The sequence below is a fragment of the Schistocerca americana genome, chromosome 2 (genome assembly GCF_021461395.2).
Source record: "Schistocerca americana isolate TAMUIC-IGC-003095 chromosome 2, iqSchAmer2.1, whole genome shotgun sequence".
NCBI lineage: Eukaryota > Metazoa > Arthropoda > Insecta > Orthoptera > Acrididae > Schistocerca > Schistocerca americana.
The window spans coordinates 130139908-130162829 of record NC_060120.1 but is presented as its reverse complement, the minus strand read 5'-3'; the positions used below and the strand labels follow the sequence as shown (position 1 = coordinate 130162829).

The following is a 22922-nucleotide window of genomic DNA, read 5'->3' as shown; positions in this document are numbered from 1 at the left end:
GGTTGTGGACATAAGTACAATAGTGAGGAGTAGGAGGATGGCGAGTAGGAAAGACATGGAGTGAAGAGGTGACAGGGGGGCGTGTGGGTGGGGGTGGGAGCATGCATGTGTAACACAATTCATGAATAAAAAGTATATAACAGCTGCAATATGCCTGCAGTGTAAGCCTGTTTTTACTGAATATGATGTGCTCCCATGAGTTAAGCATCCTGCAATATATGTTAAAGACGTAAAATGTAAGTACATATTTCATAATTGTACACCTATTTACATTCATTGTTTAAGACATTTTACATCTTTTGAAATTTCATGTGGTTGTACTGTATGCAATTTTTGCTTTTAGCATATACTTGAAAATGGCATAAAAGGTCGAAACCTGGGTTTAACTTAAATGAACAATAAAACAGTCAAATGGTGGTGTGTTCCTTTAACAAATATTGTACGACAGTTGCTCAGCAACATCAAAAACTGTTACTCATAAAAGTTTGTAGACATTGTGACACAATAAAAGATCCTGACAGAGAACAATCCTCCTGTCTATAAGAAACTGTATAGAATATCTCCAGCACTTGCAACCAATAATGGAGGAATTGAAGAGAGTGGGTAGCATCTGTTATCATCATGCTTAAAAACTCATTGGATGGGTCAAGGAAATACAGGGTCTCTTGTGATACTGTTATTTAAATGCCAGAACTGTGACGGATGCATATCTGATACTGAATATCATGAAAACATTGTAAAAGCTGGGCCAAAGCAGGTGTTTTCAACAATAGTTCTGAAAAGAGGTTATCACTAGTTAAAAGTAGTGCCTGAGGACTGACTAAAGACTGCATTTACTGTCCCATGGGAGCATTACCAGTTTCAGTGGATGCCTTTTGGACATAAGAATGCACCGGTCACATTTGAGAGATTATTAGACTGAGTGTTGAGGGGATTAAAACTACATCAGTGTATTGTCTACTTACATGATGTTGTTTTTTACAAGGATCTGAAGGATCACATGCGGTGGCTGGAAGAAGTGCTTAAGAGGTTGCAATAATCACACTTAACATTAAGTATTGAAAAGTGTCACTCTCCATTGGCAGAAGGAAGTTATTTAGGCCACATAATTAGCCACAATGTCTTGGTGATTTCACACTGCCATAGACTAAGAGGCAACTGCTGTCATTTTTAGGGTATTGCCATTTTTCTCCAATGTTTTCCAGTGGTAAAAGGACTGACAGTAGTTCCATCTTTACAGGGTACACCCAATTGTGTTTTCTCCACAGAAATAATTCATGGAAGTTACTTCCATGTTGTTGTTGTTGTTGTTGTTGTTGTGGTCTTCAGTCCGGAGACTGGTTTGATGCAGCTCTCCATGCTACTCTATCCTGTGCAAGCTTCTTCATCTCCCAGTACCTACTGCAACCTACATCCTTCTGAATCTGCTTAGTGTATTCATCTCTTGGTCTCCCTCTATGATTTTTACCTTCCACGCTGCCCTCCAATACTAAGTTGGTGATCCCTTGATGCCTCAGAACATGTCCTACCAACCGATCCCTTCTTCTAGTCAAGTTGTGCCACAAACTTCTCTTCTCCCCAATCCTATTCAGTACCTCCTCATTAGTTATGTGATCTACCCATCCAATCTTCAGCATTCTTCTGTAGCACCACATTTCAAAAGCTTCTATTCTCTTCTTGTCCAAACTATTTATCGTCCATGTTTCACTTCCATACATGGCCACACTCCATACAAATACTTTCAAAAATGACTTCCTTACACTTAAATCTATATTCGATGTTAACAAATTTCTCTTCTTCAGAAACGCTTTCCTTGCCATTGCCAGTCTACATTTTATATCCTCTCTACTTCGACCATCATCAGTTATTTTGCTCCCCAAATAGCAAAACTCCTTTATTACTTTAAGTGTCTCATTTCCTAATCTAATTCCCTCAGCATCGCCCGACTTAATTCGACTACATTCCATTATCCTCATTTTGCTTCTGTTGATGTTCATCTTATATCCTCCTTTCAAGACACTATCCATTCCGTTCAACTGCTCTTCCAGGTCCTTTGCTGTCTCTGACAGAATTACAATGTCATTGGCGAACCTCAAAGTTTTAATTCCTTCTCCATGGATTTTAATACCTACTCCATACTTTTCTTTTGTTTCCTTCACTGCTTGCTCAATATAAAGATTGAATAACATCGGGGATAGGCTACAACCCTGTCTCACTCCCTTCCCAACCACTGCTTCCCTTTCATGTCCCTCGACTCTTGTAACAGCCACCTGGTTTCTGTACAAATTGTAAATAGCCTGTCACTCCCTGTATTTTACCCCTGCCACCTTCAGAATTTGAAAGAGAGTATTCCAGTTAACATTGTCAAAAGCTTTCTCTAAGTCTACAAATGCTAGAAACGTAGGTTTGCCTTTTCTTAATCTTTCTTCTAAGATAAGTCGTAAGGTTAGTATTGCCTCACGTGTTCCAACATTTCTATGGAATCCAAACCGATCTTCCCCGAGGCCCGCTTCTACCAGTTTTTCCATTCGTCTGTAAAGAATTCGCGCTAGTATTTTGCAACTGTGACTTATTAAGCTGATAGTTCGGTAATTTTCACATCTGTCAACACCTGCTTTCTTTGGGATTGGAATTATTATATTCTTCTTGAAGTCTGAGGGTATTTCGCCTGTCTCATACATCTTGCTCACCAGATGGTAGAGTTTTGTCATGACTGGCTCTCCCAAGGCCATCAGTAGTTCTAATGGAATGTTGTCTACTCCCGGGGCCTTGTTTCGACTCAGGTCTGTGATATAGTGGGGCTATTTTCTGTCTCCCAGCTACTGCCACCAAAAAACTTCAAGGAATATGACACAGCCCTTATTGTATTCGCCGGAAAAGCTGTTAGACGTGTTTCCAATATGGAACACTCTAAAACCTTCTCCACTTGCTCGATGAACTGAAGCCACACAGAAAAGTTGTATTACTGTCGAAAAAATGTTTCAGGACGTTCAGCAGTACCATAGTGAGCAGTGCAATAGGATTATGGCCATAAGTGTTTCAGTTTCCAGTACTGCTGTGGCTCTGACCTAGCTTTGTGTATTCTATGTCTACTTTAAGAGGAAAATTGGCAAAACTGTTGAGTTTCCAGTGCATCCTTTGCCCACGGCTGGGCTAACCCTAGCAAATAATGTTTAGTATTAAGAAACAGCCATTTAGCCATGTGGATTACACTAAAAATAAGAGTATCCAGGTCCCATCTCCTTAAATTCCCACCTTTTTGCAGTTTCTTCAGTTTTAATCTACAGTTCATAACCAATAGATTGTGGTCAGAGTCCACATCTGCCCCTGGAAATGTCTTACAATTTAAAACCTGGTTCCTAAATCTCTGTCTTACCATTATATAATCTATCTGAAACCTGTCAATATCTCCAGGGTTCTTCCATGTATACAACCTTCTTTCATGATTCTTGAACCAAGTGTCAGCTATGGCTAAGTTGTGCTCTGTGCAAAATTCTACCAAGCGGCTTCCTCTTTCATTTCTTAGCCCCAATCCAGATTCACCTACTACATTTCCTTCTCTCCCTTTTCCTACTACCGAATTCGAGTCACCCATCACTATTAAATTTTTGTCTCCTTTCACTATCTGAATAATTTCTTTGACTTCATCATACATTTCTTCAATTTCTTTGTCATCTGCAGAGCTAGTTGGCATATAAACTTGTACTACTGTAGCAGGCGTGGGCTTCGTGTCTATCTTGGCCACAATAATGCGTTCACTATGCTGTTTGTAGTAGCTTACCCGCACTCCTATTTTCCTATTCATTATTAAACCTACTCCTGCATCACCCCTATTTGATTTTGTATTTATGATCCTGTATTCGCCTGACCAAAAGTCTTGTTCCTCCTGCCACCAAACTTCACTAATTCCCAAAATATCTAACTTTAACCTATCCATTTCCCTTTTTAAATTTTCTAACCTACCTGCCCGATTAAGGGATCTTACATTCCACGCTCCGACCCGTAGAACGCCATTTTTCTTTCTCCTGATAACGACGTCTTCTTGAGTAGTCCCCGCCCGGAGATCCGAATGGGGGACTATTTTACCTCCGGAATATTTTACCCAAGAGGACACCATGATCATTTAACCATACAGTAAAGCTGCATGCACCTCCGGAATATTTTACCCAAGAGGACGCCATCATCATTTAACCATACAGTAAAGCTGCATGCCCTCGGGAAAAATTACGGCTGTAGTTTTCCCTTGCTTTCAGCCGTTCGCAGTACCAGCACAGCAAGGCCGTTTTGGTTAGTGTTACAAGGCCAGATCAGTCAATCATCCAAACTGTTGCCCCTGCAACTACTGAAAAGGCTGCTGCCCCTCTTCAGGAACCACGCATTTGTCTGGCCTCTCAACAGATACCCCTCCGTTTTGGTTGCACCTACGGTACGGCTATCTGTATCGCTGAGGCACGCAAGCTTCCCCAACAACGGCAAGGTCCATGGTTCACGGGGGAGGATTGGTTGGTTGGTTGGTTTGGGGAAGGAGACCAGACAGTGTGGTCATCGGTCTCATCGGATTAGGGAAGGAAGTCGGCCGTGCCCTTTCAGAGGAACCATCCCGACATTTGCCTGGAGTGATTTAGGGAAATCACGGAAAACCTAAATCAGGATGGCCGGACGCGGGATTGAACCGTCGTCCTCCCGAATGCGAGTCCAGTGTCTAACCACTGCGCCACCTCGCTCGGTCACGGGGGGAGGACTTCCATGTCATGTTAGGTTATGCAATTATTATAGGAAATTCGTCAAAGGGTTTGCTGACAGTGCTAGATTATGAACATATTTGTTGATGATACTAGACCATTAACACATTTGTTGGTGAAGGATGAGAAATTTCAGTGGTTGGCTGACAGTCAATATTTCTTTGAGTGATTGAAAAGCACGTGACATCTAGCCCTCTGTTTAGTATTTCTGAATTATGAAAAAGAGTCTGTCTTGTCCTGTGACATGAGCAACCAGGCTGTGGGATGCTTTCTGACTCAGAAAATAGACAATAATGAGACCCTAGCAGTATAGGCATCAAGGCAATTAAGTAAAGCAGAACAGAATTACTAAGCTACAGAGGAGGAGATGCTGAGATTAATCTACAGTACCACTTACTTTCGTTTTTACCTGTATGGCAGGAAATACAAAGTTATTACAGACCAAGCTGTATTAAAGTAGATATTAGGTCTAAGAGATCCATCAAGCAGGTTGACTTGATGGGTATTAAAATTAAGTGAAATTGATTCTGAAGTAGTCTACAAGTTCAGCAGGATGCATGACAATGCGGATGGGTTGATCAGGATAACCGGGGTCGTAAAGGTGCTTGGCCAGAGAACTGCAAAGTAGCAGGAGGCGCAAACTAGCTGTTCAAAACACAACCACAGTTTGTTATGTGCAATGGGCTACTATGTAGGGCAACAAGTTTAGGTCACGCATTGAGGTACCTGCAGTACTGAAGGAAGAAGTATTGAAAAGAGGCCACAAGATACAATGTGTTAGCAGGACATGGAGGGTGAAGGATAGCAGACCTTGAAATAGCTGAACAGTTTTGGTGGAGAATGTGAAGACACCATGTTGAAAATTATGTCAAGAATTGCATACCATGTGTGCAATGTGCCACTTTTAGCCATAAACAACTACCACTTTGAAGGTATCCAGAGGCATCTAAGCTATTTGAAATGATAGGGTGACAGTTTATATCCACTGAAACTGACACTGGTGGGTAACTGCTGTGTGTAAACCATCTCATTCTACTTTTCACAGTATGCTGCAATGATTTCCATCCAAATCAACAAACTAGTACAATAGCACAAGCAATAGTGAACAACTGGTTGTTGAAGTTTGGCATACCTGACATAATAAGTATTGATCAGAGCACCATCTTCATGTCCAAACTAATTAAACAATTGTGTCATCTATTACAAATCCAAAATTTAATAACCTTCCACCCTCAGGCAAATGGGAGGCCTGAGCATGTTCACCCTACTCCCAGCAAAATGTTATGTTTTATGTGAATAGTCACAACAATGAATGGGACATTTATCTATCTATGTAGTAGCTGTGTACAACTCAAAAGTGCACAACAATCTTAGGCCCTTGCCATATGAGGTGGTATATGGTAGAATGATGCCATCGCTTTTAAAAGTTATCAAATCCAAGATTGGGAAAAATGGGGAATCAATAAACGTTTTGGAAAAATGCTAAAGGATGTATGGAGTGGGTGAAGTAGGCACATACTAAAACCTGGTCTGGACTGGAATGGTGGGGTTAAAGGGACCAGACAACAAGGTCATCAGTCCCTTTATCCTATATGGCTCAAGCTGAGAATGTAGGAAAGACACAGAAAACAAATCCTGATGAAACCAATTGTAACCGAGAATCAATAAAACCAAGAAAACGAAGCAAGTAAAAGTGAGAAGGGGTAAAATATTGAAAGTGGGTAAGTTGCTCTGCCCAGAAGCAGTTGGAGGCCCCAGGGACACTTTATGCAATGAGAGATACACCTGCATAGGCAAGCTGATAAAATATCTGGAAAGAGAACAATGATGACAAGACAGTAAATTGACAGACATAAAAGAATATGAGGAATTAAAAGGTGGAAACACTAGAAGCCAGGCTGGACCTCTGTGAAATCAGATCAGTTAGTTTGGCATCATCCGCTAGCACCAGATGCAGTGTGTCAGCAAGTTTAAAGTTAAGGTGGCCGAACTGGGGCAATTGATTAGGATGTGGGGCCACCATCAGATGGGCACCACACTGACAGTGGGATGGATCCTCATGTCATTGGGTGTAGGTCACCCAAGTATGGCCAAAGCGAAGTCGACAGAGAACGACAGAGCCCCTGTGAGAACCATAAAGGAAAGAGCCACATGGCCATGGCCCCCTTTACTGCTCACATTTTGTTTAGAGAAACCATGTCACATCAATTAGTGCTCAAAGCCCCCAACAACTGATGGCTTAGAGAGTCAACAGAAGGTCCAGTTCTAGTACCCCACCTCCAAAGTCAGCCTCCAGTAGGCAACATGGCCAACAGGTCAGCATGTTCATCACTGGTATACCAATGTGACCTCGGGTCCAGACAAAGATGACTGACCATCCAGCTTGATGGAGATCAGAAAGGAGATTCTGGACAGTCACAACCAAGGGGTGTTGAGGGTAGCCCTGGTTGATAGTCTGAAGACTACTCAGGGATTAAGCATTACTCGCAGGTGCAAGAATGAATGTGACTGAGGGCTTGAGCGATGGCCACCAATCCAGCAGTGAATACACTATCCATCTGACAAGGAAAGTTGTTCACCTCAACTTGCATGTGTGCGGACAAAACTGATTCATTCGTTGACCCTAAAGCCATCAGTTTCTACAATTTCTGACTCTGCCAGACTCTTTTGGTCAAAAGGATAGATGGAGACAGACCCAAGGAAGGGATACACACCATGATGGCATACTTGATTGCTCCCTGACAACAGGCGACAGTGGGCGAAATTAGAGTTCATAGCAGAGACAAGTTTTGCGAACTGCAGTCGAGACTTCAGGCCTGGGCTGTTGTAGTAGAAGCTGGATCTCCCTACTAGGAAAAATAACATGGTGGTTTGGATGCTCAGAGGTGAACTGAATGTGTACTACACAGCTGAGCAGTAGTTGTTGGCATCTGATCTGCAATGGAGGGACCCCGGACTGTGAGAGTAGGCCATTCACAAGGATGGTTCAAAAGACACATGTCAGCAAGTCAGATACCACAATGGTCTACGGGTCCAACATTTGCAATGCTGCTGAGCCATATGCCATGCTCCCAAATCAAGATGGGACAGGACAGGGCTTTGTAAAGCTGCAAAGGTGTAGAGCTGATTTCACCGCCACTGGTGTTACTGAGGCAGCGAATGGTATTAAGTATGTTTGCTTAAGTTGGTGAAGATGGGGAAGCCACATGAACCATGAATTGAAGACCAGTCTGAGAAAGTGATACGACTCCAACACATTAAGCAATTGGTCACAAAGGTAGAATTCCGGTTGTGGATGGACTTACAATGGTGACAGCAGTGCAAGATGCAAGACTTGGTGGCTGAAACCAAGAAGCTATGGGTCAGAGCCCAAGACTGCACATGGTGTCCACCAACACTCACAGTGGAGGAGCAATAGGAATTGAAACTGTCAGCATATAGGGAACATGACAATGCAGTCCCCACAGCTGCAGGAATGGTTGAGAGCTACTAGAAAAAGGGGCACACTCAATACATAGCCCTACGGCACACCGTTCTCTTGTGTATGGTGGAAAATGGAAGGGGGGTGTGTGGGGGGGGGGGGGGGGGGGGGAGGATACTGTTGGAAGCACCACCTTGAACTCTGAAAATATTGTGCAACAAGAAGTTCCAGACAAAAACTGGAAGCAGACCCTGGAGACCCACTCAAGTAGGGTAATGAGGATGTGATGACATCATGTGGTATCATAAGTCTTCAGCAAATAGCAGAGAACATCAGTGAGGCTAATTAGGTGATATCTTCCTTCTTGAGGGAGAGGGACCTTAACCAGTTTCAGTAGTGGGATAGTAACGCTTTCACGATATGGAGATGGGAACTCACTCTTGCTCCAGGTACATCTTAAAATAGTAAGGACGCGATGTTGGTAATTCACCAATAGGTGTTTCAGCATTTAGCTGCTGTAAATGTGGTCTGGACTGGAGCTGTGTCAGGGCAAAGTGCTATGGCACTGGAGCATTTCCATCCACTTAACAGAGCATTACATGGTTCCAGGTGATTTGTAGTGTAAAAGTATGTGAATTCGTTCCACCTGCTGTTTGAGGACACAAAATGCAGGCTGATAGTTTTCAGACAAAGTGGCTTGAGCATAATGCAGAGCAAAATGTTCAGAGACAGCATTTGGGTCAGTGTAGACTATACCATTCAGGGAGACACCAGGTATACTTGTGGGGGACTGGTGTTTACACAGGCATCAAATTTTACTCAACTTTGCACAAGAGGGGTACACAGTCCAATGGTAGTAACATATTGTTCCAACAATCTTGTAGCTGTTATTTTATTATGTGGCAGACTTGGGCACAGATCTGTTCAAAGACAATGAAGTCCTCCAGCAATGGACATCACTTATGCCAACAATGAAGTGCTCCAGCAATGGACATCACTTATGCCATTGGAGAGACAGTCTGCAATCTCTAATGGCGACAGTGATTTATGAAGTCCACCAAAGTAATGCCTTCCAATAGGGGGGGATTCCGAGGAATGATGGATTGCTAAGTCTGCTGTTGATAGAATGGCTGTGGTTGTGTTGTGGACAGTTAGTTTGATATCCTCCACTAGCAAAAGATGCAGTGTGACAGCAAAATGAAAATTTTGAGGTTTCCACATGGCAGGGTGCTAAGGGCAGTGGCAGAGGCAAAGGGGTCCCAGTCATCATTGCTGAGAGCCCATCTGGGTGGATGCCCAGGCGAGTGATGCTGAGGAAGGGACAGGATGATCGTAAAATGATCACTGCCACACAGGTCATATGAACTTTCCAATGGATAGAGGGGAGAAGACAAGGGCTGCAACCAGAAAGATCAGTGGCTGAATAAGATCCATATGCCAGACTGAGTTATGGGAATGGCACCAGCGTTCAAGAGATGAGGATTGAGCTCTTCAAACACAGTTTTGACAGTTTTTCAGTGTCATAATTCCTCACCACAAAATGTTGTGGACAGTGAAGTCACCCTACATGAGGAAGGGTGAGGGAGCTAATAAATCAGTGAAGTCACCAAGTTCTGAGTCACTGTGTCATTGGGAGGGAGATACACATTACAGGCTGTGAAATATAGGGCGTCCTCACATGAACAGCCAAAGCTTCCAATGTCATATCAAGTGGCATGTGTTCACTGTACACACAGTCCAGAATGCACACACAACCACAATCTGACACTATTCCACAGTCAACTCAATTCTTGAAATAGCCTTGATAACCATGGAGGGTAGGATTCACAATGCTGGGAACCAAGTGGTACATCATGCCATACATGGACAATTGAGTTCTACACTGCTACCTTCAAGGTAGTTCCTAGCTGGCCTGTGAAGGGTGCAGTACTGGAAACCCACGCAGGGTTCTCACTTACAATTTGTTTTATCACATGTCAACAACTGAAATTAACACTGACAGGGCCAGACTTCATATATTTCAGTCCCAGTAGCCACTGTTGATACATATTGCGAGCTTTTACAATCCACCCCCATCCAGTAATATGGGACACTATGAACAAATACCCACAGGTATCAAGAAGTATTGTTAATCAAGAAGTATTGTTAATCTCCAAGGCGAAAGGAAGCTACATACTGATGCCGACGATGCCAAAGGCAAAGAATTACCATATGTCAGTCAAGATGGTCCAGACTGGCACACAAGTATGTGAAACACAGTTGTTTTTACATAAAATAGATGCTGTAGGATGTCAAACTACCAAACAATCAGAATGCTTTGGATTTACTCTGCTTACTACAAAGATAGTGATAAAAAAATTCAATGATCATACGGCATTGCTAGCTGCAAGGCCCCATCAGGGGAACTTTGGCCGCTGAATGCGAGTCTTATTTCAGTTGATGCCACATTGGGCGACTCACATGCCCGTGATGATGATGAGAACAACACAACACGCAGTCCGCGAGTGGAGAAAATCTCCAACCCCGCCGAGAATTGAACCTGGGCTCACTGCATGGAAGAAAGCACTTTACCAGTCTGCTAAGCAGGCAAATGGAGATGATGTTATTGTTGTGGTCTTCAGTCCAGAGACTGGTTTGATGCAGCTCTCCATGCTACTCTATCCTGCGCAAGCTTCTTCATCTCCCAGTACCTACTGCAACCTACGCTCCTTTTGAATCTGCTTAGTGTATTCATCTCTTGGTCTCCCTCTACGATATTTACATCCCACACTGCCCTCCAATACTAAATCGGTGAAACCTTGATGCCTCAGAATATGCCCTACCAACCGATCCCTTCTTCTAGTCAAGTTGTGCCACAAATTTCTCTTCTCTCCAATTCTATTCAATACCTCCTCATTAGTTATGTTATCTATCCATCCAATCTTCAGCATTCTTTTGTAGCACCACATTTCGAAAGCTTCTATTCTCTTCTTGTCTAATCTATTTATCATCCACGTTTCACTTCCATACGTGGCTACACTCCATACAAATACTTTCAGAAATGACTTCCTGACATTTAAATCTAAACTCGATGTTAACAAATTTCTCTTCTTCAGAAATGCTTTCCTTGCCATTGCCAGTCTACATTTTGTATCCTCTCTGCTTAGACCATCATCAGTTATTTTGCTCCCCAAATAGCAAAACTCCTTTATTACTTTAAGTGTCTCATTTCCTAATCTAATTCCCTCAGCATCACCCGATTTAATTCGACTACATTCCATTATCCTCGTTTTGCTTTTGTTGATGTTCATCTTATATCCTCCTTTCAAGACACTATCCATTCCGTTCAACTGCTCTTCCAGGTCCTTTGTTGTCTCTGACAGAATTACAATGTCATAGGCGAACCTCAAAGTTTTAATTCCTTCTCCATGGATTTTAATACCTACTCCATATTTTTCTTTTGTTTCCTTCACTGCTTGCTCAATATACAGATTGAATAACATCGGGGATAGGCTACAACCCTGTCTCACTCCCTTCCCAACCACTGCTTCCCTTTCATGCCCGTCGACTCTTATAACTGCCATCTGGTTTCTGTACAAATTGTAAATAGCCTTTTGCTCCCTGTATTTTACCCCTGCCACCTTCAGAATTTGAAAGAGAGTATTCCACTCAACATTGTCAAGAGCTTTCTCTAAGTCTACAAACGCTAGAAATGTAGGTTTGCCTTTCCTTAATCTACTTTCTAAGATAAGTCGTAGAGTCAGTATTGCCTCATGTGTTCCAACATTTCTATGGAATCCAAACTGATCTTCCTCGAGGTCGGCTTCTACCAGTTTTTCCATTCATCTGTAAAGAATTCATGTTAGTATTTTGCAGCCGTGGCTTACTAAGCTGATAGTTTGGTAATGTTCACATCTGTCAACACCTGCTTTCTTTGGGATTGGAATTATTATATTCTTCTTGAAGTCTGAGGGCATTTCGCCTGTCTCATACATCTTGCTCACTAAATGGTAGAGTTTTGTTAGGTCTGGCTCTCCCTAGGCTGTCATTAGTTCTAATGGGATGTTGTCTACTCCCGCGGCCTCGTTTTGACTTAGATCTTTCAGTGCTCTGTCAAACTCTTCACGCAGTATCAATGTCCCATTTCATCTTCATCTACTTTCTCTTCCATTTCTATAATATTGTCCTCAAAAACATCACCCTAGTATAGACCCTCTATATACTCCTTCCACCTTCCTGCTTTCCCTTCTTTCCGTACAACTGGTTTTCCATCTGAGCTCTTGACATTCATACAAGTGGATCTCTTTTCTCTAAACGTCTCTTTAATTTTCCTGTAGGCAATATCTATCTTACCCTTAGTGATATGTGCCTCTACATCCTTACATTTGTCCTCTAGCCATCCCTGCTTAGCCATTTTGCACTTCCTGTCGATCTCATTATTGAGACGTTTGTATTCCTTTTTGCCAGCTTCATTTACTGCATTTTTGTATTTTCTCCTTTCATCAATTAAATTCAATATCTCTTCTGTTACCCAAGGATTTCTATTAGCACTTGTCTTTTTACCTACTTGGTCCTCTGCTACCTTCACTATTTCATCTCTCAAAGCTACCCATTCTTCTTCTACTGTACTTCTTTCCCCCATTCTTGTCAATCGTTCCATAATGCTCTTCCTGAAGCTCTCTACAACCTCTGGTTCTTTCAGTTTATCCAGGTCACATTTCCTCAATTTCCTACCTTTTTGCAATTTCTTCAGTTTTAATCTACAGTTCATAACCAGTAGATTGTGGTCAGAGTCCACATCAGCCCCTGGAAATGTCTTACAATTTAAAACCTGGTTCCTGAATCTCTGTCTTACCATTATATAATCTATCTGATACCTTCCAGTATCTCCAGGCTTCTTCCATATATACAACCTTCTTTTATGATTCTTGAACCAAGTGTTAGCTATGATTAAGTTATGCTCTGTGCAAAATTCTACCAGATGGCTTCCTCTTTCATTCCTTACTCCCATTCCATATTCACCTATTACGTTTCCTTCTCTTCTTTTCCTACTGTCGAGTTCAAGTCACCCGTGACTATTAAATTTTTGTCTCCCTTCACTATCTGAATAATTTCTTTTATCTCATCATACATTTCATCAATCTCTTTGTCATCTGCGGAACTAGTTGGCATATAAACTTGTACTATTGTGTTAGGTGTGGGCTTCGTATCTATCTTGGCCAGAATAATGTGTTCACTGTGTTGTTTGTAGTAGCTTACCTGCATTCCTATTTTCCTATTCATTATTAAACCTACTCCTGTATTACCCCTATTTGATTTTGTATTTATAACCCTGTATTCACCTGACCAGAAGTCTTGTTCCTCCTGCCACCGAACTTCATTAATTCCCACTATATCTAACTTTAACCTATCCACTTTCCTTTTTAAATTTTCTAACCTACCTGCCCGATTAAGGGATCTGACATTCCACACTCCGATATGTAGAACGCCAGTTTTCTTTCTCTTGATAACAACATCCTCCTGAGTAGTCCCTGCCCTGAGATCCTAATGGGGGACTATTTTACCTCCGGAATATTTTACCCACGAGGATGCCATCATCATTTATCCATACAGTAAAGCTGGATACCCTCGTGAAAAAATTACGGCCATAGTTTTCCCTTGCTTTCAGCCGTTTGCAGTACTAGCACAGCAAGGCCATTTTGGTTAGTGTTACAAGGCCATTTCAGTCAATCATCCAGACTGTTGCCCCTGCAACTACTGACAAGGCTGCTGCCCCTCTTCAGGAACCACACATTCGTCTCGCCTCTCAACCTACGGTATGGCTATCTGTATCGCCGAGGCACGCAAGCCTCCCCACCAACGGCAAGGTCCATGGTTCAGGGGGGGAGGCAAATGGAGATAGTGATTATAAATTGCTACAAACAAGGTTGACCCAAGGGAATGACAAGGGTAGAATTGGAAAGTAGTTGTATATTAATTAATGGTGCAACCTGTGATATGTTGTTGTTGTTGTGGTCTTCAGTCCTGAGACTGGTTTGATGCAGCTCTCCATGCTACTCTATCCTGTGCAAGCTTCTTCATCTCCCAGTACCTACTGCAACCTACATCCTTCTGAATCTGCTTAGTGTATTCATCTCTTGGTCTCCCTCTACGATTTTTACCCTCCACGCTGCCCTCCAATGCTAAATTTGTGATCCCTTGATGCCTCAAAACATGTCCTACCAACCGATCCCTTCTTCTAGTCAAGTTGTGCCACAAACTTCTCTTCTCCCCAATCCTATTCAGTACCTCCTCATTAGTTACGTGATCTACCCACCTTATCTTCAGCATTCTTCTGTAGCACCACACTTCGAAAGCTTCTATTCTCTTCTTGTTCAAACTAGTTATCGTCCATGTTTCACTTCCATACATGGCTACACTCCATACAAATACTTTCAGAAACGACTTCCTGACACTTAAATCTATACTCGATGTTAACAAATTTCTCTTCTTCAGAAACGATTTCCTTGCCATTGCCAGTCTACATTTTATATCCTCTCTGCTTCGACCAACATCAGTTATTTTACTCCCTAAATAGCAAAACTCCTTTACTACTTTAAGTGTCTCATTTCCTAATCTAATTCCCTCAGCATCACCAGATTTAATTTGACTACATTCCATTATCCTCGTTTTGCTTTTGTTGATGTTCATCTTATATCCTCCTTTCAAGACACTGTCCATTCCGTTCAACTGCTCTTCCAAGTCCTTTGCTGTCTCTGATAGAATTACAATGTCATCGGCAAACCTCAAAGTTTTTACTTCTTCTCCATGAATTTTAATACCTACTCTGAATTTTTCTTTTGTTTCCTTTATTGCTTACTCAATATACAGATTGAATAACATTGGGGAGAGGCTACAACCCTGTCTCACTCCTTTCCCAACCACTGCTTCCCTTTCATGCCCCTCGACTCTTATAACTGCCATCTGGTTTCTGTACAAATTGTAAATAGTCTTCCGCTCCCTGTATTTTACCCCTGCCACCTTCACAATTTGAAAGAGCGTATTCCACTCAACATTGTCAAATGCGTTCTCTAAGTCTACAAATGCTAGAAACGTAGGTTTGCCTTTCCTTAATCTAGCTTCTAAGATAAGTTGTAGGGTCAGTATTGCCTCACGTGTTCCAACATTTCTATGGAATCCAAACCGATCTTCCCCAAGGCCCGCTTCTACCAGTTTTTCCATTCGTCTGTAAAGAATTCGCGCTAGTATTTTGCAACTGTGACTTATTAAGCTGATTGTTCAGTAATTTTCACATCTGTCAACACCTGCTTTCTTTGGGATTGGAATTATTATATTCTTCTTGAACTCTGAGGGTATTTCGCCTGTCTCATACATCTTGCTCACCAGATGGTAGAGTTTCGTCAGGACTGGCTCTCCCAAGGCCGTCAGTAGTTCTGATGGAATGTTGTCTACTCCCGGGGCCTTGTTTGGACTCAGGTCTGTGATATAGTGGGGCTATTTTCTGTCTCCCAGCTACTACCACCAAAAAACTTCAAGGAATATGACACAGCCCTTATTGTATTCGCCGGAAAAGCTGTTAGGCGTGTTTCCAATATGGAACACTCTAAAACCTTCTCCACTTGCTCGATGAACTGAAGCCACACAGAAAAGTTGTATTACTGTCGAAAAAATGTTTCAGGACGTTCAGCAGTACCATAGTGAGCAGTGCAATAGGATTATGGCCATAAGTGTTTCAGTTTCCAGTACTGCTGTGGCTCTGACCTAGCTTTGTGTATTCTATGTCTACTTTAAGAGGAAAATTGGCAAAACTGTTGAGTTTCCAGTGCATCCTTTGCCCACGGCTGGGCTAACCCTAGCAAATAATGTTTAGTATTAAGAAACAGCCATTTAGCCATGTGGATTACACTAAAAATAAGAGTATGAAGATGAGGAAAACTTTTTACTTTTATACCAAATTGTACAGCATAAGTTTTTGTGTCCAAAAAGTGGTCAGTTGTTCTCAGATGATTGTCTACATTCTCCGTACATAACTGTATCCAGGTGTGTACAGATGCCATCCATCACCATCTCCATCAGCTGCTGACTTCAAGATGGAGACTAATGCAAAACCCAATGAAGTATTCACTCATCTACCCAAGATATTCATCTGCTGCAGCAGCAGGCAGCCACCTGAGCTAGAGTCTATATGCAGACAACGTGGATTCTTTACACTGCTGGGTCTCCTGTTGGGTGACTACCTCCAGCTGGTGGCCACCTCTCTAGTGGAACGCATGTTCGAGCCCAGGCTGTGGGTGGCCGAGTCTGTCTATAACTATACATCAGTTCCTGAAGGCTTTCATTGTTGCTGACCTCTACCCAGTGGACATACATCTTCGACTAGTGCTGGATGTTATTTTTTGAATGCTATCTGTCCCAGTATGGTACTTGGTAATCACAACGCACATAGACTGCAACTGACACACTGCCCATCGCTGGTGGTGCATGCTGCTCTGGCTCCTGAGATGGCAGTTGCTGATCCAACTCTCAGCACACTGGCCGTTGCCAACATCACTGAGAAGCAGTAACCTCCTGCCTGCTGCTGTATTCAAGGAGGTTTCATTAATTGTCTGCCATGTGGTTCAGCCACCACCAACTCTGCGATCCTGAGTCTGTGGGGAAGCAGAAGCTAATCCTGACCCATGAACGTCTGAGTCCTTCACTAACATGGGATCAATGCCTGACCACAACAAATAATTTTTGAGAAACACAGGCTCATTCTAAAGAAAGGGGAAAAGTTAGCAAGGAAAGTTTGGACAGAGAAAAGATAAGTGAAAATGAGTCAGAGCCCAGGTTAGGAGGAGCCACCTTATGTATATTTTGTCCACTACTATGCACTACTGGTCATCCAAAACGTTCCAAGACTGGTTTCACTCTTGGTGTATATGCGACATCAGTGCAATAACTATGGGGGCAGCTTGAACTAACAATTGTAAACAATAGCTGTGCATTTGACCAGTCAGGCAGTGTAAAATAATGGACTTGTACCCGTAGTGTTTCAACGTTATTGTGTCACAAATCTCAATGGAGCAACATCTCTAATTCAAGCCTGTCCCACACACCTTGACTCCCTAAGAAAAACGGTGACATGTGGATCCCTGCCACCACTTGATTTGAATGCATAACATAGACAATTATTTTCTGGAAAATAGCATCATGGGTAACAAGGCTTGGTGTAATCGATACAAACCTCTCACAAAATGAGAAAGTGCAGAAATTCACATGTAGTGTTACACGATCAACATTCATGCCAATCTGATGTGCAAGTTGAACAACATTCCAAAGAAGAACTTTTCTGGCAGTTTCACATGGCTGCATCTACATTTTGTTCATTGCAATCAAGTGGAGGGAGGCTATGTACAACATCTGAAGCATTAAAATTACCATATTAATTTTTCTCTCTTTTATTTATTAAGCCAGTCTCAAAATATATTGAACAGACAAGATAGTATGGAAGACTCAAATTTAGGTTCTAATTATTTCTCTAAATTTTTCTAACACAAACAATGGAAGAAATAAAGATAAAAAATCACACACGTGTCAGTGCAGCCCCCCCCCCCCTCCCTCTCCCTCTCTCTCTCTCTCTCTCTCTCTCTCTCTCTCTCTCTCTCTCTCTCTCACACACACACACACACACACACACACGAAAATATTGGCCAGCTACACTGACCTATCATTGTCAGTATGCCCATGCAGAGGGAAAGAGAGAGAATGTGTGTGCTTGTGTGGATGTGTGTGTGTATACAAAAGTTAGCATTTTTGTTTTGTTTTAATATGCGTGCCAACCACTCAGTGACTCAGCTGTGTGGTGAGTTGTTATATCTGCTCCCTCCATTATCTATATTCTACCAAGGAATTACTATTATTGTATTTTCTAAAATACAACATCATACAAATTGGTCAATTTACTTTTGTACCAAAATTAAGGCACTACTTAAATGAATCACCAGCAATATGATATGGCTTGACAAACTGGTCAATAATATTTACACCACCACAGAAAACTTACAAGAATACAACATGCCTCAAAACTCTCCAGCGAATACAATGATCACTTTTTTATTTCCAACATTATTAATTTCAATTTTTCTATCAAATAACAGAGAAATTCATATATTTAAATGGAATTGTTAATAAGTGAACTAAAAAAACAGCAATTTAGGTATTGTCTTTGATATTTTATATTTTTTTTGTCTCAATCACAAAATTCATTATTAATGTTGTCATTCCACTCCATTCTTTCTTTTGTCAGTATTCACCGATACTTGTTGTTGCTCTAGAGATTATCTAGAAGTTTCCTTCATTCAGTTGTTTTTCCTTGCTTTGCCCACATGAAAAACCATGAAAAATTACATTGATTGTGAGTCTCTGTCTCTCTCTCTCTCTCTCTCTCTCTCTCTCTCTCTCTCTCTCTCTCTCTCTCTCACACACACACACACAAGGGGAAATTATGTTATGAAAGATGAGACAAAAATATTCTATTTACTAATGATGCAGTCTTTCACTATATGATTTGAACTCACAATTGGTGTATTGTAGAATAATCCAAATATCATCCTTGGAAGAAGTGGAAATACTACATTCCTGAAGCATACTTTTTCACCACGAAATGTTTTCAGATCCCAGAGAGGATTTGATGTGAATGCTTCCCACACACTTTTAAAACTTGACTGATATGTAAAGCTTTCCCATATGAGTATATGGACATCAGTAGAAAAAGCACTTGGATGAGAAGAATTTATGTGCAATGACGCATACAAGTTGAAAAAATCACAGAAATGATGGTACATATTGACTGCTGCAACAAAACAACACCATTAGTAATATACATACCCATTAACTACACAACATACATAAAATAAGAAAATTACATGAATCTCATTACTTCATATCACTTAAGTCAGAAAAAAGTCTAAAGTTTTGAAAGAATGCATGAAAATGTACATATATCAATGATGTTTAATGCCAAACCACAAAAAGTGAGTAAATCTAGTGATAATTGGTTTTTCAAAAGGGCAACCCCCAATAACAAAAATCAGTTTAAACACACTAAACTAATAATGGTCAACATGTTATCCTGAGAAATAAAAGTACAAGGTTATATAAATTGAAGGTGGAGGGGGGAGACAGGAAAGGAAAGGAAAGGAAACGGAAGGAACTGATGATATCAGCTGCACCAGGACTTTATGTGGAATTGACAGCGATGAGTGAAAGTTTGTGCCAGGCCGGGATTTGAACCTGGGGTCTCCTGCTTACAAGGCAGTTGCGTTAACCACTGCACCATCCGGATACAGTGTTTATCGCTAACACACAGACTATATTGGCATGTCCCCCAGCTGAACGACATTCCCACCTAGCACCACCAAACCACTGTCCCCATCCATGTCCTCCGCGCTCGCTAATTTTAAATTCCTGCATGAGGTCGAATGATATTGTGCATCTGCACTAAGGGTTGTGGATTTATTGCCCACTGAGGTGAATCAATTATATGAATGCATGGTATCTGTTCTTTCAGACATGTCCAAAGGAACAGGTGTCATGCATCATAATGAAAATAGAAGGTGTGTAACAGTAAATCAAATGAATCCATCAAGCATATTGTGACAGAAGAAGCTGAGTAGCACAGTCACCGTAGTGGAGTGATTATGATACTAGATTGTTGCATGGAGGGTCATGAGTTCAAAACTCACCTGAACTGCAAAATTTTAATTTCTATATTCAGTTCAAGTACATTCTAGAAGTATCCACAAATGGCAAGAATCATTGTACTGGAATGTTCTGTAGCTGTATATATGTGTTCTTGCCGGAGGCAGTTCGCTCCGTGCTCTTGTATGTGCAAGTGCTGAATAAACCTTCATTAAGTGAAGTTAGTGTTCGTCATTCATCTACTTACACCTTCTTCTACGCGACATTATTCTGGTGGAGGCGCCGAGTAATGGAACTTGTGATACCGCACATTATCGACGAGGCAGTGGCTCATATCAGGCCACGACAGAGCTGCCGTTTATGTGACGAGAAACCGGAGTTCGAGCTATATTCAACAGATCACAGTCTATTGGAGACAGAAAAAGAAGAGGACATTACAATGACAGTAACTGTGTGCCACCACATGAGATATCCTTCCGGGTTCTCTGGTGATGATGGCCAAGATCCAAACAAGTGACTGAAGGTATATGAGCGAATAGCCAAATTTAACAAATGGGATGACACCATGTGTTTGGCTAACGTATTTTTCTACTTGGAGGGCACTGCCAAGCAATGGTATGAGAACAACGAGGAGAAGTTCACAAGCTGGGAAGTATTCCAGGTGGAACTGCGCAAGTATTTCGGCAACACACAACGACAGAAGTGGAAGACTGAAGATAAATTAAAGTGCAGGGCACAGTGTCCAGGAGAAATGACAGCATCCTACATTCAAGACATGTTGGAGCTGTGTAAAATAGTGGATCCTAGAATGGAGAAGATAAGGTTGCACATCTCATGAAGGGTGTTGCCGAGGACATCTACCAAGCCCTACTCCTGGAAGAGGTTTCGACAGCAGATGAATTCATAAAATGGTCCCAGTATATTGACACAATGCATCAAAAAAGAATTAAATGGAAGAAGTTTGAATGGCTTCCAAACATTGTATCAATCTCTGTGATGGAGGAAGAAACTGATTTCACAAGTGCTCTTTGTCAGATAGTGAGAGAGGAAGTTCAGAAGGCACTTGGATTGCACGGCGAGGAAAAAACCAAGACTCTTCAAGAGGTCATAAGGGAGGAAGTGGAACAGACATTGAACCCAATCTCTTGTCCTTCATTTCCATTTAAAAAAGTAAAAAAGTCGAGACCCAGGTGAAGTTATGTTCCTACAATGCCACATGAGGAACCAGTTTGGGCACCAAGGAAGACTGACAACTGGAGGGCCCAGGATAACCAACCAGTATGTTCCCACTGTGGATGGCCAGGACATGTGGTGCACTATTGTTGAGAAAGGCAGTGGATATTTGATGATGCCCACACCAGAAGGCAGCAGACCGATCTTAGCCGACGCCAACTCCGGGACGATGAAGATGAACAAGAACATGTGGGTGCAAGATGATGTAGGTCACCATCACCGCAAGCTAGCTGCTGGAGAGGATGCTCCCCAACACACTGATCAAGGTCTCCATCACCATTTATAAGCTCTAGCCAATCACCTAGCCACTGCAACCTGGAAAACTAAAGGGTGCGGCCTTCCTTGGAGGTGAGGCCACTGAAGAGAAAAATCCTCTGCCATCAATCACTACAAAAATAATAGGAAACTACGTCGATATCCTCTTGCATGGCCAACCAGCCCAAGCTCTTGTGGACTCTGGACCATCATATTCAGTCCTTTCGGAGAAGTGCTGTCACTAGTTGCAGAATACTGTATTCGTCGACAACAAAACATCTCTGCTGAAGGTGGCTAATGGGAAATATGTAAAACCTACAGGAAGATGTGTCATTCGTGTGGGTATAAGTGGCCATACACAGCCCTTAGAATTCATCGTCTTACAAAAGTGTGGTCATGATGTCATTCTCAGATGGGACTTTTTGAAAGCTTCTCAGGTTCTCAGGCAATTACAGATTGTGGTAGCTTGAAGATTATGCTAGAAGAGATGAGATACTGTGGACAGGAAGATGCACATCCGAGTGTGTGGAGATTGTGTGTGCTGGATGAAGTGATCATTCCTGCAGTCAGCGCTAGAAAGGTAACAGTCATGTGTTAAGCCATGCATCAACCCATGGATCTTGTAGCGGAATGTAAGAGAAGCATACCACTGAAGAATAACTTGGTCATCCCAGCCTCTGTTGTCTTGTTTAAGAACAGATTTGGTGAATTGTGGATAGTTAACTGTCGCCGAGAAACGCAGATCCTTCCAAGACGCATGTGCGTAGCAAACGCTGAGCTGTTAATTGCAGAACAGCTGACCATCATAGAAACCTCCCATGCAGAGTCTGTGGGTGAATTTAGCATTACCACTACAGGGGAAGATCTTCTAGCTTGACTCTCACCAGATCTCACTAAGGAACAACAGAAGAAGCTGCTTGCCACTCTTCAAGAGTTCTCTGAATGCTTCAATCCACAGGTGTAGAGCGAACTAGACAAATCAACGGTGAAGCACCAGATCAGCACTGGAGACCATCAAACAATAAGCCAGAGGGCATACCGTGTGTCAGCAACAGAACATCGAATAATTTGCGACGAGGGAGAGAAAGTGATGAAGAATAACATCATTCAGCCTTTGCAATGACATCATTCAGCCTTTGCAGAGCCCATGGTTGTCACCAGTGGTTCTCATCAGGAAGAAGGATGGCAGCTGGTGCTTTTGTGTTGATTACAGGAAGCTTAATAAGATAATTAAAAAGGACATTTACCCTCTTCCACAAATTGATGATACTCTAAAGTGTCTGAAGGGGGCTAAGTTTTTATCAACCATGGACATGGACTTGGGATACTGGCAGATCAAAGTAGATGAAGCTGGTCATGAGAAAACTACATTCATCAACTCTGAGGGCCTGTATGAGTTTAAGATAATGTCGTTTGGTTTGTGTAATGCACCAACAACTTTTGAACGGATGATGGATAATCTTCTAAGTCACCTGCAGTGGACGATGTGTCTTTCTTATTAAGACGACATTATAGTGTTCTCAGAGACATTTGATGAACACATAAAAAGACTGAGGGCCGTTTTTAAGTGTCTCCAACAAGCTGGACTGAAACTTAATCCAAAAAAGTGT

General features: G+C 42.0%; 1 protein-coding gene across 2 annotated transcripts in view; it reads right to left on the bottom strand.

The window, feature by feature from the left end:
• Nucleotides 1-22922, bottom strand: part of LOC124596506 (EGF domain-specific O-linked N-acetylglucosamine transferase) — a 138163-nt gene that overhangs the window by 45006 nt on the left and 70235 nt on the right. Inside the window, exon 6 of one of the 2 annotated variants that reach the window (XM_047135667.1) lies at nucleotides 18702-18976. In XM_047135667.1, the coding sequence (XP_046991623.1) occupies nucleotides 18702-18976 (275 nt within the window). The remainder of the gene's footprint in view (nucleotides 1-18701; nucleotides 18977-22922) is intronic. The other variant, XM_047135668.1, reaches the window with a different exon arrangement.